The 17,500-nt window shown below is 44.5% G+C and overlaps 3 protein-coding genes across 3 annotated transcripts in view; 2 read left to right on the plus strand and 1 right to left on the minus strand.

The window, feature by feature from the left end:
- Positions 1–1,752, plus strand: part of rab40b (RAB40B, member RAS oncogene family) — a gene marked incomplete at its 5' end in the record, with an annotated part of 7,590 nt that extends 5,838 nt beyond the window's left edge. The window contains 2 exons of the mRNA XM_079182644.1: positions 314–536; positions 1,006–1,752. Coding sequence (XP_079038770.1) covers positions 314–536; positions 1,006–1,316 — 534 coding nt within the window. The 3' untranslated portion in view covers positions 1,317–1,752. The remainder of the gene's footprint in view (positions 1–313; positions 537–1,005) is intronic.
- A 3,044-nt stretch (positions 1,753–4,796) lies between these two features.
- LOC306713605 (prolyl 4-hydroxylase subunit alpha-1-like) lies at positions 4,797–14,672 on the plus strand. The gene is made up of 15 exons (XM_079183364.1): positions 4,797–4,958; positions 6,007–6,096; positions 8,418–8,514; positions 8,645–8,796; positions 8,910–9,047; positions 10,473–10,718; positions 10,922–11,091; positions 11,169–11,345; positions 11,654–11,724; positions 11,866–11,965; positions 12,124–12,177; positions 12,408–12,473; positions 12,567–12,635; positions 12,976–13,072; positions 13,483–14,672. The coding sequence occupies exons 2-15, from the start codon at positions 6,012–6,014 to the stop codon at positions 13,551–13,553; spliced, it is 1,593 nt and encodes a 530-aa protein (XP_079039490.1). The 5' UTR covers positions 4,797–4,958; positions 6,007–6,011; the 3' UTR covers positions 13,554–14,672.
- Positions 14,673–15,521: 849 nt separating this feature from the next.
- The window catches only part of arg1 (arginase 1), a 5,151-nt gene continuing 3,172 nt past the window's right edge, over positions 15,522–17,500 (minus strand). Inside the window, exons 4-8 of the mRNA XM_079182152.1 lie at positions 16,707–16,866; positions 16,358–16,452; positions 16,173–16,277; positions 15,885–16,021; positions 15,522–15,808 (exon numbers count right to left, since the gene is read on the minus strand). Coding sequence (XP_079038278.1) covers positions 15,645–15,808; positions 15,885–16,021; positions 16,173–16,277; positions 16,358–16,452; positions 16,707–16,866 — 661 coding nt within the window. The 3' untranslated portion in view covers positions 15,522–15,644. The remainder of the gene's footprint in view (positions 15,809–15,884; positions 16,022–16,172; positions 16,278–16,357; positions 16,453–16,706; positions 16,867–17,500) is intronic.

The raw sequence follows: 17,500 nt of genomic DNA on the forward strand, positions 1-17,500 counted from the left end.
CTTCAGTCTATGTTTTACTCAATACGAATACTCACTACAGCACCAAATGTAGATTAATCCGCTGTTGAAAATAGTCCCCGACAAATGGAGTAATTCATAATAAATCTTCCTCCTCCTGGACTAAATTGCCTTGATTCTAACCTGAACCTTCAATCAACCCAAACTGTCCTCGCTTTGCAGCAACGTGTCCTTGGTCCCCACAACGATAGATAGGCAGGCAAACACCCAAATGACAGGCCCCTTACAATTATTAATACGTTTCTTATTAATTAAGACACTTGTGTTTGAGCTGATGTTGTCTGGTTTTACCCAGCATGCCCCGGGGGTGCCCAAGATCCTTGTCGGGAACCGCCTCCACCTGGCCTACAAGCGTCAGGTGACCACGGAGCAGGCGCAGGCGTACGCCGAGAAGCTGGGCGTCACCTTCTTCGAGGTCAGCCCGCTGTGTAACTTCAACATCACCGAGTCCTTCACTGAACTCGCTCGAATCGTACTGATGAGACACGGCATGGAGCGACTGTGGCGGCCCAACAAAGGTCCGTCAGCACGTCACGAAAGTTAATTGTAACATTTCAAATGTCTTATTCAGTGTTCAGTTGTGTTTAGCTCCGCCTTCTTATGTCAAAAGATTAAAGCAAAACTGTGTCATTCAGTAAAGTCCTCTTCCTCTGTGAGAATCAGATGTTCAGATTGATGTCACCGTCACATCTGTATGGTAAATAAGAAACTACAGCCAGCAGCTGGTTAGCTTAGCTTAGCATAAAGACTGCAAACCTGTTAACATCTTAACATCTGGTGCCTTTAATGACAAACGGCACGTTGAGATCGGGTTGTTTACTGATGACATCATGTTTCTGTCTCCGTGTAAACTGGTGATCACTGACAGGCTGAGGCTGCCCTCTGCTGGACTGAAACATAACAAACCCTCTTCACTCTGTTGTGCCATGATGATGATGATGATGATGATGATGATGATGATGATGATGATGATGATCTCTGTCTCAGTGTTGAGTCTCCAGGACCTGTGCTGTCGCTCCATCGTCTCCTGCACTCCGGTCCACCTGGTTGATAAACTCCCGCTCCCTCTGACTCTGAAGTCCCACCTGAAGTCCTTCTCCGTGGCCAACGGCCTCAACGCCCGCATGATGCACGGACGCTCCTACTCCGTCACCGCCAACGCCAACAGCGGCGCCAACGCCCACCACGGCGCCACTAAGAGGACGGGAGGAGCGCTGCTGAAAAAGACCAAACTAATCCGCCCGCCGCCGCTCAGCCCGTCTGCACAGAGCTGCAGGAACAGCTGTAAGATATCCTAACAGAGGGGTCAGTGAACGCACCGTCTCCTGTTCTGTTCAGACTGAGAGGTCGTGGTTACAACTTTACATCTCTGTTACCGCCATGAATGAGCAGCAAGAGGAGGAAACAGAAACACAAGAGAACTCGAGGAGTTAAAGTCCTGCTTTCTTTTTAAAATGAGCCTCAACCTCTGAAGTCCTTCTGAACATCTGAGATTCTGAGATAATGTTGAAATATTTTAGAATAAATGTAACGATAAAAATAAGATATAATTGTAATCATGACATGTTATAACTTGCTGTTCTCCTCCATGAGGTCGGATCTTATTGATGCTGAATGTTCCTGTGACAGTGAGTTATGTTCACTGTCAGCTTCTCCCTCAGGACGTTTCTAACTCTTATTTGGACACTTTATTCTTCATGATCAGCTTCTTCTTCAGGCCTGTTTCTCACGTACAGCTGCAGCTTATGTACAATATTTGTACGTATTGTAAATATCACTGTTTGATACGATAAGTCGTGGGTTTTGTATCCGTTTTCAGTGTAACGTGACAGCAGAGACTCACCTGTCACTGAACAGGTGAGTCTCTGTAGCGTTTATCAATGTTTAATAAGAGACACCTTCACAATAAACTCCTCCCACCGAGAGCGGCTGCTTTGTGGTCGAATGAAGGAGAAATGTTACCAAACAAGTAGAAGTTGTGTGTGTTTATGTGTGTGTGTACAATTTAAAATGTTAATGTTTAACCACCAGAAACCCATAAAGCCCGAAATAAACTCAACATGTCACTCAACATGAGAAACAAGAACATGAATTTAAATTAATTAATGCAAATAATAATCCATGGCTGTGAGGAGAAAAACAGCAAAAAGGTCTCTGAAGAGAAATAACGTGAAGAGACAAAAGATATTCAGAACAAACGAGAGCAAAGCAAGACGTTTACAATAAACCTCATGGGAGGAGAGAGGACAGAGGAGATGATGAGGGGATCTAGTGAGGAGAGAGGACAGAGGAGATGATGAGGGGATCTAGTGGAGGAGAGAGGAAAGAGGAGATGATGAGGGGATCTAGTGAGGAGAGAGGAAAGAGGAGATGATGAGGGGATCTAGTGAGGAGAGAGGACAGAGGAGATGATGAGGGGATCTAGTGGAGGAGAGAGGAAAGAGGAGATGATGAGGGGATCTAGTGAGGAGAGAGGAAAGAGGAGATGATGAGGGGATCTAGTGAGGAGAGAGGACAGAGGAGATGATGAGGGGATCTAGTGGAGGAGAGAGGAAAGAGGAGATGATGAGGGGATCTAGTGAGGAGAGAGGAAAGAGGAGATGATGAGGGGATCTAGTGAGGAGAGAGGACAGAGGAGATGATGAGGGGATCTAGTGAGGAGAGAGGACAGAGGAGATGATGAGGGGATCTAGTGAGGAGAGAGGACAGAGGAGATGATGAGGGGATCTAGTGAGGAGAGAGGACAGAGGAGATGATGAGGGGATCTAGTGAGGAGAGAGGACAGAGGAGATGATGAGGGGATCTAGTGAGGAGAGAGGACAGAGGAGATGATGAGGGGATCTAGTGAGGAGAGAGGACAGAGGAGATGATGAGGGGATCTAGTGAGGAGAGAGGACAGAGGAGATGATGAGGGGATCTAGTGAGGAGAGAGGAAAGAGGAGATGATGAGGGGATCTAGTGAGGAGAGAGGACAGAGGAGATGATGAGGGGATCTAGTGAGGAGAGAGGACAGAGGAGATGATGAGGGGATCTAGTGGAGGAGAGAGGACAGAGGAGATGATGAGGGGATCTAGTGGAGGAGAGAGGAAAGAGGAGATGATGAGGGGATCTAGTGGAGGAGAGAGGACAGAGGAGATGATGAGGGGATCTAGTGGAGGAGATAGGACAGAGGAGATGATGAGAGGATCTAGTGGAGGAGAGAGGAAAGAGGAGATGATGAGGGGATCTAGTGGAGGAGAGAGGACAGAGGAGATGATGAGGGGATCTAGTGGAGGAGATAGGACAGAGGAGATGATGAGAGGATCTAGTGAGGAGATAGGACAGAGGAGATGATGAGGGGATCTAGTGGAGGAGAGAGGAAAGAGGAGATGATGAGGGGATCTAGTGGAGGAGAGAGGACAGAGGAGATGATGAGGGGATCTAGTGGAGGAGAGAGGAAAGAGGAGATGATGAGGGGATCTAGTGAGGAGAGAGGACAGAGGAGATGATGAGGGGATCTAGTGGAGGAGAGAGGAAAGAGGAGATGATGAGGGGATCTAGTGGAGGAGATAGGACAGAGGAGATGATGAGGGGATCTAGTGAGGAGAGAGGACAGAGGAGATGATGAGGGGATCTAGTGGAGGAGAGAGGAAAGAGGAGATGATGAGGGGATCTAGTGGAGGAGATAGGACAGAGGAGATGATGAGGGGATCTAGTGAGGAGAGAGGACAGAGGAGATGATGAGGGGATCTAGTGAGGAGAGAGGACAGAGGAGATGATGAGGGGATCTAGTGAGGAGAGAGGAAAGAGGAGATGATGAGGGGATCTAGTGAGGAGAGAGGACAGAGGAGATGATGAGGGGATCTAGTGAGGAGAGAGGACAGAGGAGATGATGAGGGGATCTAGTGGAGGAGAGAGGACAGAGGAGATGATGAGGGGATCTAGTGGAGGAGAGAGGAAAGAGGAGATGATGAGGGGATCTAGTGGAGGAGAGAGGACAGAGGAGATGATGAGGGGATCTAGTGGAGGAGATAGGACAGAGGAGATGATGAGAGGATCTAGTGGAGGAGAGAGGAAAGAGGAGATGATGAGGGGATCTAGTGGAGGAGAGAGGACAGAGGAGATGATGAGGGGATCTAGTGGAGGAGATAGGACAGAGGAGATGATGAGAGGATCTAGTGAGGAGATAGGACAGAGGAGATGATGAGGGGATCTAGTGGAGGAGAGAGGAAAGAGGAGATGATGAGGGGATCTAGTGGAGGAGAGAGGACAGAGGAGATGATGAGGGGATCTAGTGGAGGAGAAAGGAAAGAGGAGATGATGAGGGGATCTAGTGAGGAGAGAGGACAGAGGAGATGATGAGGGGATCTAGTGGAGGAGAGAGGAAAGAGGAGATGATGAGGGGATCTAGTGGAGGAGAGAGGAAAGAGGAGATGATGAGGGGATCTAGTGGAGGAGATATTACTTTCTTTTAACTTGTCTTGTTTTGTGTTGTCTGTCTGTAACTATGTGTCTCTGATGCTGCTGCCGGTCTTGGCCAGGTCTCCCTTGAAAAAGAGATTTTTAATCTCAATGGGACTCTCCTGGTTAAATAAAGGTTAAATAAAATAAAATAAAATAGGACAGAGGAGATGATGAGAGGATCTAGTGAGGAGATAGGACAGAGGAGATGATGAGGGGATCTAGTGGAGGAGATTTAGAGAGGATCCTTAGTCCACACTCCAGTCCAGCAAGTGGCGGCAAAGCGCCCGACAGCCGCCATTTTGGAAGACGAAGAAGAAAAAGCGGAAGATGGCGGAGAAGAAGAAGAAGAAGAAGTTGTGTATTCGTTGCTGCTAGCTTGACTCTGGAGCAACATTCAGAAGCAGTTTATGTTTTTTAATGGTTTTAAACCGAAGAGGAGTTTCTTGTTTTCACGGTTCTTTTCAGAGATAAACCCGGAAACGGATCCGTTATTACCGGTAACGTTTCATCAAATGTCAGCTCCACATTTAGACCCATTTATTTAACTTTGGTCTGTAAAGTTTAACCAGCAGGTCCCTGTGTTGCATTGGTATATATATAGTTATATATATGTTTTATATAGTTATATATATAGTTTTATATATATTATACTGGTATATGTATATATATCATATATATTATACTGGTATATGTATATATTTTATATATATTATACTGTTATATGTATATATATCATATATTATACTGGTATATGTATATATTTTATATATATTATACTGTTATATATATATATTTTATATATATTATACTGGTATATGTATATATTTTATATATATTATACTGTTATATGTATATATTTTATATATATTGTACTGGTATATGTATATATTTTATATATATTATACTGTTATATATATATATATTTTATATATATTATACTGGTATGTATATATTTTGTATGTGTTGTACTGGTATATTTATATATTTTATATATATTATACTGTTATGTGTATATATTTTATATATATTATACTGTTATATATATATATTTAATATATATTATACTGGTATGTATATATTTTGTATGTGTTGTACTGGTATATTTATATATTTAATATATATTTTACTGTTATATATATATATATTTAATATATATTATACTGGTTTGTATATATTTTGTATGTGTTGTACTGGGACCAGTCTAGCTGCTGCTGACTGTAATATATATGTGTACGTGTATATGTATATATATATATATGTTATATATACATAGACGTATAAGTGGTGATATATTCTTTAATATATTAAAGGTGAACATTGTTATTAATGGTTATTTGTTATTGAAAAACCATATTATTAAGGTTAAAATATAAAGTTATTAAAACGTTTTATCAATAATCTTTTGATTAATCTCCTGATCGATTGGTTTGGTCTGAAACGTGTGTGAACAAAGAGTTTAAAATGATATCAAACTGATTCATTGATGAGTTTAGATGAAATGAATCTTCATTCAATTAAACAGAAGATTTAAATGTGTCTCTGAAGGCTTCATGGCTCTCTGCTGGTTGTTGGTCCACATCTTCCTCCTCTCCTCCTCTTCCTCCTCAGCTCACAACGACTTCTTCACCTCCATCGGTGAGTTCATCGTGTGTTCATCGGTACGTCTCCGTCCTCTGATTCGCTCTGTGGATGTAAACTCCTGTTCAAAAGATATTCAACATTAACCGTGGATTTTATACCTCCAGTGCTGTTCTACACTTCTAATAACCTCATTATGACGTCACAGCTACGGGTTATTATTTGTTTCGTGTAAAAGCCGCATATTCACATAACACTGCAACATTTGACAAATGAAATAAAATGTTACATGAAGCTCAACACCTAGCATACAAAACACGAAATGCAGAGTGCAGATACATGAATACGAGCATGATGGGACGCTGCGTCATTAACGGACAATACAGTCCAAATCAATGTAACACAATGACAAACTCACAAGAGCAGTCGCATATATTCATATGACAACAAAGCAACAAATCAATCCAGCAGACCTGCAGCGGATCCACGCATTCCACCACACGAGCACGAGCCATTCAAATATTATTCATAAAAACGCGATAGACAAATGAACAGTAGAGGTAAACAAACGAAGTTCACTTACCAAATGCTGTCTATCCTCCTTTCTTTGTTGACAAAGAGTTTAATCCCAGTACATCAGTTCCAGTAAGAAGTCCTAGTCCATTCATCGTCGCCAGTGATGACAGTCGAGCCTCCACCGTTATATTTCGCCGGTCGTCGTCGGTCTTCGACCGCTGTTCGGTGGTCGTCTTCGGCCGTGGACCGGTGAAGGGCGGGTCGCGGTTGTGGAGCTGTTTCCCTGCGAACGTGGTCGTTGAGTTGTAGATCCACTCGAGTCTCTCCTAAAGTACCGACGCTCAGTTAAAATGAAACACATTCACAGCCATAACATGTGCAACGCTTCTCCTACGCTGCATACAAATCCTTCTCCTGGCTGGTCAGGGCTGCTAGCTGTGGGGTCGTTTCTTACTGTCCAGTTTGTTCAGAAATGTCCTTCTTGAGAAAAGCGTTCCCAGTAACTCCGCCACTAAATCCGTTTCTCCTCCTTCTGCCATTTCATATTAAAAAAACAAAGCTAGGTAAAAAAAAACATAATTTGCCATAATTTCTTCCATATCGTTCCACTTGACTGCTACAACCTAAGTTCTGCTAGCAAGCATAAGTTTCACTTTAGTCACGTGCCCGCCCACTGACCAATCACAGCGCACTATGCAGCGTGTGGCAGAGCTGCATCTGGACTCTGAGCTGCAGTAATGCTGACGTAGCTGTAGGCCTGCAGGCCGCTCTGGCGCGTCAAAGAATCTCAAACTAAAGATCTGATTGGTTGAACACTATGACAATCAACAACATCGTCCCCATTCACTTAACCTGCACATGGATTCACTGGTGAGTCTGCAGGCCTGGGGCCTCTCTTCTACCTAGAGACACAGAGGTGAACTCTGATTGGATCAAAGCTCTACTTAAAACAAGCTGCACTGAAGCAGAGCAGCTGAGGAGCACAGTAGCTGTGCAATGAGAACATAAGATAATGGGAACAATATTTTTATAAATTATAATACATATAAGAAAAAATGTAATGTATTTAAGAAAAAATATTAAATTATAAAATAGCTCTAACTTTGTGATTCTGTTTAGGCAGAGAAGGCTTTGCAGGCCCTGACGGCCACCACTGACTAACAGTGATGTGGAGCAAATCTCTGTTCATGAGCCTGATATTAATAACTGATCATTAATGATCCATATGAACAGACACGGATCCTTTGATGTTTGATTCCATCAGCTGGTCTACAAGGATCCACAATAGTTATTATGATGTCATCGTCCTAAAATCATTTCAACGCTCTGAAGTCAGGAAACCATCAACAATAACAATGTTATACTTTTACTCTGTTTTAGTAATTTATAGTTTTTTTTTATAAAAACACTTTATTTACACTGTAATGGTTAACGATAAACTTTATTTACACTCTGGAGGTTAACGATAAACAGAGGGATCAGTCCACTACGGTCCGTTACACCACTAACTGTGGTTCTAATCAAACAACATGGTGCGTGTGTTTCATAGGAGACTAAATCTTTTTAAAGGGTCATAAACATTCAGCTCCTTTATAAACCTCTGTATGAACAGACACAAGAGGGAAGAGCTGAAATAAATGATCAACAGGAAATAAATCAGCAACTATTCTGATGATTGAGTCTTCTGTCATGTAAACTGAATATATTTAGGTTTGTTTATCTTTATAATATAATATATAATACTTTATAATCCAATCCGGATCAGCGTGACTTTGTTTCATGCTGCGGCGTCTCTCCCGTTCTCTAATTTATAATAATAATATTAATAACTTTGACCAAAGGAGGAAACTGTGTGTTTTCAGGTCACATGACTGAGCTGCTGTCCACAGAGGAGGAGCTGGTCTCCTCCCTGAAGGACTACATCACAGCGGAGGAGAGCAAGCTGCAGCAGCTGAAGAGGTAAACAGGTCTTTGTGTGTTCAGGGTCCAGTCTGAGGCTGAAGACCATCTCTGTCCACACGGAGACGTTAACGTTTATAACCAGGTTTTTAAATGATGTGTGTGTGTGTGTGTGTGTGTGCGTCCTTAGATGGGCAGACAGACTGGACCTCCTCTCCTCGGTGGCCCTCCAGGACCCCGAGGGTTTCCTGGGACATCCTGTGAACGCCTTCAAGCTGATGAAGAGGCTGAACACGGAGTGGAAAGAGCTGGAGAGCCTGGTGCTGTCTGACATGTCTGATGGTAACACACACACACACACACACACACACACACACAGGATTCACGTCCTCCGACCGCCTCCACGCCACAGACGACCCACCGCTCTTCTTCGGTGGTGTTTTTTATCTTTACAGCGTTCATCTCTAACTTCACCATCCAGAGGCAGCACTTCCCCAACGACGACGACCAGACCGGAGCCGCCAAAGCTCTGACGAGGCTGCTGGACACCTACCAGCTGGACACCAACACCATGTCCACCGGAGCGCTGCCGGGTATCCTCACCATCGCTCTGTGGTCCTGACCTTCAAAATAAAAGCCCTGCTCCGCTATGGAAACAGAACCATCATGACTAGAACTAGAACACGTCTTTAGTGCAGAATAACTCAGTCATGATGACATCAATCGTACATAAAAGTTGAATTCCTTTGATCATTTATTTTACAAAAATTGGAAAAAAATGGAATCTAAATATTCCATGTTTCCAAGTTTCACGAGTGTTTACAATGCTGGGGGAGAAATCCAGTCTCTAATGTTTCAGCCTCTCCTCTCTCCTCTCCTCTCTCCTCTCCTCTCTCCTCTCTCCTCTCCTCTCTCCTCTCTCCTCCTCTCCTCTCCTCTCCTCTCTCCTCCTCTCCTCCTCTCCTCTCTCCTCTCCTCCTCTCCTCTCTCCTCCTCTCCTCTCCTCTCTCCTCCTCTCCTCTCTCCTCCTCTCCTCTCCTCTCTCCTCTCTCCTCTCCCCTCTACTCTCTCCTCTCTCCTCTCTCCTCTCTCCTCTCTCCTCTCTCCTCTCCTCTCTCCTCTCCTCTCCTCTCTCCTCCTCTCCTCTCTCCTCTCCTCTCTCCTCTCTCCTCTCCTCTCCTCTCTCCTCCTCTCCTCTCTCCTCTCTCCTCTCCTCTCCTCTCTCCTCCTCTCCTCTCTCCTCTCTCCTCTCTCCTCTCTCCTCTCCTCTCTCCTCTCCTCTCCTCTCTCCTCCTCTCCTCTCTCCTCTCTCCTCTCCTCTCTCCTCTCCTCTCCTCTCTCCTCCTCTCCTCTCTCCTCTCTCCTCTCTCCTCTCCTCTCCTCTCTCCTCCTCTCCTCTCTCCTCTCTCCTCTCTCCTCCTCTCCTCTATCCTCCTCTCCTCTCCTCTATCCTCCTCTCCTCTCCTCTCCTCTCTCCTCTCCCCTCTCCTCCTCTCTCCTCTCCTCTCTCCTCTCCTCTCCTCTCTCCTCCTCTCCTCTCTCCTCTCCTCTCCTCTCTCCTCTCTCCTCTCCTCTCCTCTCTCCTCTCCTTCTCTCCTCTCCTCTCTCCTCCTCTCCTCTCTCCTCTCCTCCTCTCTCCTCTCCTCTCCTCTCTCCTCCTCTCCTCTCCTCTCTCCTCTCCTCTCCTCTCCTCTCTCCTCTCTCCTCTCCTCCTCTCCTCCTCTCCTCCTCTCCTCTCTCCTCTCCTCTCCTCTCTCCTCTCTCCTCTCCTCTCTCCTCTCCTCTCTCCTCCTCTCCTCTCTCCTCTCTCCTCTCCTCTCTCCTCTCTCCTCTCCTCTCTCCTCTCCTCTCTCCTCTCTCCTCTCCTCTCTCCTCTCTCCTCTCCTCCTCTCCTCTCTCCTCTCCTCCTCGTTTGTCTGGTTTGTTGTCACATCAGTTGTGACTGTTGGTCTCAGATGAATCAGTCATGACGTCATAGTTTCAGTGAGGAGGTCACTAAAGAGCCTCCTCGTCCTCAGGCTCCTCGTCTCACCGCGGCGCTCTGACCGCGGACGACTGCTACGACCTCGGCAAGGTGGCGTACTCGGAGGCGGACTACTACCACACGGAGCTGTGGATGCTGCAGGCCCTGAGGCAGCTGGATGAAGGCGAGACCTCCGGCTCCGTGGACGCCGTCACCGTCCTGGACTACCTGAGCTACTCCGTCTACCAGCAGGGGGCGCTGGAGCCGGCGCTGGGCTTCACCCGCAGGCTGCTGGAGCTTGGTGAGTCACATGACATGAGTCTGTTTCTATCTGAGGCCCAACCCCAATCTCCACCCTTTAGTTCTTACTGTCAAACTGACTTCCTGTTTGACTGACTTCCTGTCTGACTGACTTCCTGTCTGACTGACTTCCTGTCTGACTGACTTCCTGTCTGGCTGACTTCCTGTCTTTATGTCGTCACGGATTATAAATGTCCCCGTTAGACCCGACACACCAGAGAGCCAAGGGGAACCTGAAGTACTTTGAGTTCCAGCTGGACAAACAGAAGGGGGAGGAAGGGGGGAGGAGGAGGGAGACCCGGGGTCGCCCCCCCGACTACCTTCCAGAGAGGAAGAAGTACGAGCAGCTGTGTCGCGGCGAGGGCCTGAAGATGGTGAGGAGACGCTCACAGTGAAACACACACACGCTTCCTCTTCCTCCTCGTCATCCTGATGCAGTTTCCTCTTTCAGACTCCTCGCAGGCGGAGCCGCCTCTTCTGCCGTTACCACGACAACGACCGCCACCCGAAATACGTGATCGGTCCGGTGAAGCAGGAGGACGAGTGGGACCGACCTCACATCGTCCGGTACCACGACATCGTGACGGACGCAGAGATAGAGAAAGTGAAAGAGCTCGCCACACCCAGGGTGAGCTCACCTGTGGAGAGATCCAGATGTGTTAAAGCTGCATTCTCTCTAGTGACCACCAGGGGGCGACTCCTCTGGTTGTATAGAAGTCTATGAGAAAATGACTCTACTTCTCTCTTGATTTATTACCTCAGTAAACATTGTAAACATGAGTTTATGGTCTCAATCTCTAGTTTCAAGTCTTCTTCAATACAGCATGATGTTCATTTAGTGAATGATGGTCCATTTAGAGTCAAACAGACCATAAAGCAGGGGATGCTTTAGGGGCGGGGCTACACAGTGATTGACAGGTCTCTACGTCTCCACAGCTGCGTCGAGCCACCATCTCCAACCCGGTGACCGGAGTCCTGGAGACGGCCCACTACCGCATCAGTAAGAGGTGAGACATGTCTCTCTATGTATGTCTCTGCACCTCCTTCTGCTCAATAACTCTTCAGCGTTAACGTCATGTTGTTAAGTGTCCTCCCTCCTGTCTCCTGTCTCCTCCCTCCTGTCTCCTCCCTCCTGTCTCCTCCCTCAGTGCTTGGCTCGGGGCCTTTGAACACCCGGTGGTCGACCGGATCAACCAGAGGATCCAGGACGTCACCGGCCTGGACGTCACCACGGCAGAGGAGCTGCAGGTGAGGAGGAGGAGGAGGGGGGGAGGAAGAGGAAGAAGAAGAGGAGGAGGAGGATATTATTATTATTATTATATTTGAATGGAACCCTAAATGTAACGTGACTTGAGTGTGTATTAAATGTTCCTGTCGGCTCTTCTTCTTCTCTTCTTCTTCTGCAGGTGGCTAACTACGGAGTGGGAGGACAGTATGAGCCTCACTATGACTTTGGACGGGTAAATTAAATCATCATGACTCTCTAAGGGCTTTTATTTATGATAATAATAATAATATTAATGTTAATATTGATGAACCTTTCAGATCATTGGATGCTTCTCCTTTTTATCAGCTTCAACATGATGCAATAATTCTTCTCTATGAACATAAACAATGTGTTGTTTACTTCCTGTTCGTCTCTTTCTCATCGTTTTGGTGAGATCTTGTTTTTATTTTATATTCTTTATAGAAAGATGAACCGGATGCTTTTGAAGAGCTGGGGACAGGAAACAGAATCGCTACCTGGCTGCTTTACGTCAGTGATCATTATTTAATCATTATAAATCATTATGAATCATTGTTAATCATTATTTAATGAATCTTTATTCACGTCTCTGGACTCCTGCAGATGAGTGACGTACCAGCAGGGGGCGCCACCGTCTTCACTGATGTTGGAGCTGCTATTTGGCCCAAAAAGGTTCACTTCCATCATTCTCCTCATAACGACTTTACAGATGAGAAGATAATACTTTAACACGTTTATTATCTTATTAACTCTATTCTATTTATATCTATTGGTGTTATTTGTCACAATTATTATTAAGAGTAATTAGAACCACTTCTGCACATAATGTAGGTTTTATTATTTCATGTTTCATTTAAATGATGAAGTTATGAGGATGAGGATGAGGAGGATGAGGATGATAATGAGGATGACGATGGTAATGATGAGGATGATGAGGATGATGGTGATGATGGTGATGATGAGGATGATGGTGATGATGGTGATGATGAGGATGGTGATGATGACTCTCCAGGGCTCGGCGGTGTTCTGGTATAATCTGTATCCCAGTGGAGAAGGAGACTACCGGACCCGACATGCTGCCTGTCCGGTTCTGGTGGGAAACAAGTGGGGTGAGTTCAGAACACGTTTATATTTTAATATTATATAATATTAATAACGGCTCATTTAAACCACAGCTCTGTCTTTGTGAGGGGGGGACTTTTATTTTGAAAGAAGTTGGTCCATCCCTGGTTTCCTGTTAACATACAGCGACCGTTGGGGATTTTTATTTTGAAAAAACAAGACTTGGCGTTAAGTTTTCTGGTGCGTTCACTGCCTGACCAAAGAATCAGAGCACACAGCGCCAGACGTCCTCCTCAGTGACCTTGTGAGCCTGGAGGACGTCTATTCTCTGGTCCACCAAACACACAACACAATCCGTTAGCACGTTAGCACGTTAGCGTGAAGTTCACTAGCGATCCTGTTTGTAACCGCTAACGGTCATCCTCTTCTTCATCTTCATCTCTCTGTCTGTCTGCAGTGTCCAATAAATGGATCCATGAACGAGGGCAGGAGTTCAGGAGGCGCTGTGGCCTCCAGGAGACGGACTGACCTCCTCCTCCTCCTCCTCCTCCTCCTCCTGTCTTTCATATTTAAACACATTCACTTCACTAAAGTTCATATTTCCCTCTTTCATCTTAATTGCAACAGAAGTCACTTGAATGCAACACGAGTTATCGTGTCAATATGCATTTAAACCTGTTAAACGTCTCCAACTTTTAAAGCTTTGATCTTTTCCTCGTTTAAAGGAGGTGGGATGTAACTAAGTACATTTACTCAAGTACAAACTCCAGGTACTTGTACTTTACTGGAGTATTCCCATGTTCTGCCACTTTATACTTCCACTGCTTCTCATATTTACTCAGTTTATCTTCAGTGACTTCGCTCCAAAGATCGTCTTTTTAGTCACATGACCTGATCGCAGACTGTGAACCAATCAGGAACCAGAATACACAACCAGGAAGTAAAAGTACTAATACCAATATAACAATATATATTATAACTATTGATACATTATTTTATTTATATTTATTTATTTATACTATAATATTACATCATCATTTCTTATTTGACTCATAATCTAAATCTGTGAAGTTGTCAGATGAATGTTGTAAAAAGTACAATATTTACCTCTGAGATGTAGTAGAAGTATAAAGTACACTCAGGTAAAATAGAAGTACAGTACTTGAGTAAAAGTACTTAGTTACTTTCCACAACTAACTTTATTATCACGTAAAGAAACGTGTTTGAGACACAAAGGATTGTTTTGATGAATGTAAAATATGTAAACACGACAATCACCGTGTTTCCATTCACGTGTTTCATGAAGTTCTGCATCGTGTTTGAAATGTCAGCAGAACATCAGCTCTTGTGATCTCTTTCTCTCATTAAACAGGTAATCTTAGGTCTCATGTTCCTGAAACTGATCAACAGCAGAAAACCAGCTGATGGTTTTAAAGTTTGTTGGCTCTGAATCTTTAAATGGAAACACATTGATAGAATCTGATGAAGTGTAAATCACAGCAGTAACTGCTGAAACCATTTAAAAAGAGGAACACGTGGAGCAGAACGTATAGAACCGTGTTTCAGTCCAGGACAGCTCGTAGTCTGGTGGAGGTTTGAAACCCTGATGTGAATCATTATCTGCTGTACGGTGACAATAAATGAGAAACTGAGCAGAACGCTGATGTGATGTCTTCACTCTGTCTCCTTGTGTCTGGATTCTGGACTCACCTGGAGTCACAAACACTCAGGTAGCGTGTCTCCTATCAGCAGAACGAAAAGCAACATAAATGTATGAAACGTAATATTCAAGCTGGAAACTTTACATGGAAACAAACGAGAAATAAAACAGGGCCGATCGCTCAGACTATCACGACGTCATGTGCAGATAGAAATAAACCTTTTACCGTCATGAGGTGAGTTAGCTAACAAGCTAACGAATGGGGAAAGGTGCTTCGACATGATGTCAGCGTCCTCATGGAAACATAGCAGCACCCTCTAGTTCCCCCTCAGGGAAACACTGTTAGCGCTGTTAGCTGTTGTTAGCGCTGTTAGCTGTTGTTAGCTCTGGTTAACTGAACTATCAAACATATCATATATATATATATGTATATACATACATATATATATATATATATATATATATATATATATATATGTATGTATGATATACACAAGCCAAGTTTGAACTTCCTGTCTGTTGTCTTGTGTCTGATTTTCGGAGGGAAACGTGTGCTGAACTGACCAGACTATCAGGAATAATAATATGTTGATTTAACTGGATTAAAATGTGTTTAATTACATTTTCCCAATATAAAATATTATTTTAAATATTTAGATGAATTTACACTTGAGGCAGTTGAATGAAACTTAAAGCTCAAAAACATGAATTGATGAGTCGATCAACAGAACATTGACGATCGATTACTTATTTATTTAACAAACATTGTCTGCTTCATATCTACAGAATATTTTTACAGATTAAATAATGAATCAAAAGGATGATTGATGGAGTAGATTAATCAATGAACATGATGTTTCAGGAACATCTTTGTTTCTTTGGTTTAAAGCAGCAGAACTTCACTGAAGTGATCGGAGGCGTTCAGGTGTCCGTCGGTACAGTCGGAGAGCCCGGCGTCTTCAAGGCTCGGGCAGGCGGTAATCCAGCGGGTGGGTTCCACCGCGGAGGCGTCCGAAACAGGCGAGCAGCAGATCCACCGCCGTGCTGACCGTGGACCGGACGTCCTCTTCAGTCTGACCCCTCAGAGGGTTCACCTCCACCAGGTCCACCGCCGACAGGAGACCTGCAGGACGAGCACAGGCTCAGCGTGGTTCTCCGGTCTCTATGCTAAGCTAAGCTAACCGGCTGCTGCAGCCCACCTGTCTGACTGAGGTGTTCAGCGATGTAGACCCCCTCTCTGTAGGTCAGCCCCCCCGCTACAGGTGTCCCCGTCGCCGGGGTAACCGAGGGGTCGATGGCGTCGATGTCGTAGCTCAGGTGGATCGGTTTCTTCCCTCTGTGCAGGTAATACATCACATGTATGACTGGTATTTATATTATTACTATTACTAAAGAAGAAGAAGAAGAAGAAGAAGAAGAAGAAGAAGAAGAAGAAGAAGAAGAAGCAGCTCTGATTTCATTGGTGGATGTAAAGGTTGAAGGTCTACCTGGCAGACAGGTAGTCGCAGGTCTCCTCCATGACCCTGGAGACCCCGAGCTGATCCACCTCCGACATGGAGAACACCTTCACACCCAGAAGCTTCAGGATGTAGCTGTGAAACACGACTCGTCAGCTCTTTTACCGTTTCATCAACGCTCCCTGAATGTTACCTGAGCGGAGATGAAGACCTACTGCTCTGCTGGGTCCACGTCTCTCAGACCCACGTAGACCAGGTCTCTGGCCCACACACACGGTTTGATCCACGAGAAGTTGGGCAGGACGGGAATCTGGAGACACAGAACAACGACAGGTCTAACAGTGCTAACAATGCTAACAACAGCAACAGTGCTGACAGATGACGAGTTTCTAACAGTGCTAGCAACAGTGCAACTGTTGTGTTTTCGTTTGAAGTTTTGAGATACGTATATTTAAAGCATCTCAAGTATTCAGTGTCAGAGAACCTCAGGACGGGCTCCTCCCCCCTCAGGACAGGCTCCTCCCCCTCAGGACGGACTCGTCCTGGCGTCCCTAATAAACTGACCTTTGTGTGCAGCTCGTGGAGGAGGTAAGACATCGGCTGGCCGTGGATGTTTCCCGTGTACGAGCTCAGCGGCGTGTTGATGTCGGCGTGGGCGTCGACCCAAACGACGCTCAGATCTCCCACCGCTGCCGAGTGACCATGAACGGAGCCGATGGCCAGACTGACGGACACAGAGACGGAGACGTTGTTCTGAGAAATGGTTTAATCAGGACTTCAAAGTACTAGTACTAGTACTACTCTAGAGTATTTCCCCTTCATTACTGTACTGCATCTCTAGTATATATATATAATATTGTACTTGTTACTATAGTGATGAGAAACAAACATTAATCTGCAGAATTAGTTCTTTTTTGATGACTTTTGGTACTTTAAGTATATTTTAATGCAAATACTTCTGTGAGTTTTTACTTCTTTTTTATATCACAGAATTTTCTTTTCATGCAGGTTTATTATTTAGTTTTATTATTTAAAGTTTCTTCATAAATCCTTCAAATTGAGAAATATCCTCTTTGTTTCAACAGCAACATTTAAAAAGATTAAAGATATGAAAGTTTAAAAAAGGTTGTAGAGACACAAGCAGATGAAATATTTCATTCATTCTGTTCCTCTGTTTTTAAATGTGAGCTCTAAATCAAATATAATCTAAATCTTAATAATAAATCTGGTTCATGAATAAATAAAGCAAACAGAGATTCACACACATTCAGTCAGAGCATCTCCTTTAAACATGTTAGAGCAGAAACCAGAGCAGACGTACAGAAACACATGAACACAATCAGTGCTGAGAGGAAGAC

The sequence above is a fragment of the Pholis gunnellus genome (genome assembly GCF_910591455.1).
Source record: "Pholis gunnellus genome assembly, chromosome: 21".
Taxonomy (NCBI): domain Eukaryota; kingdom Metazoa; phylum Chordata; class Actinopteri; order Perciformes; family Pholidae; genus Pholis; species Pholis gunnellus.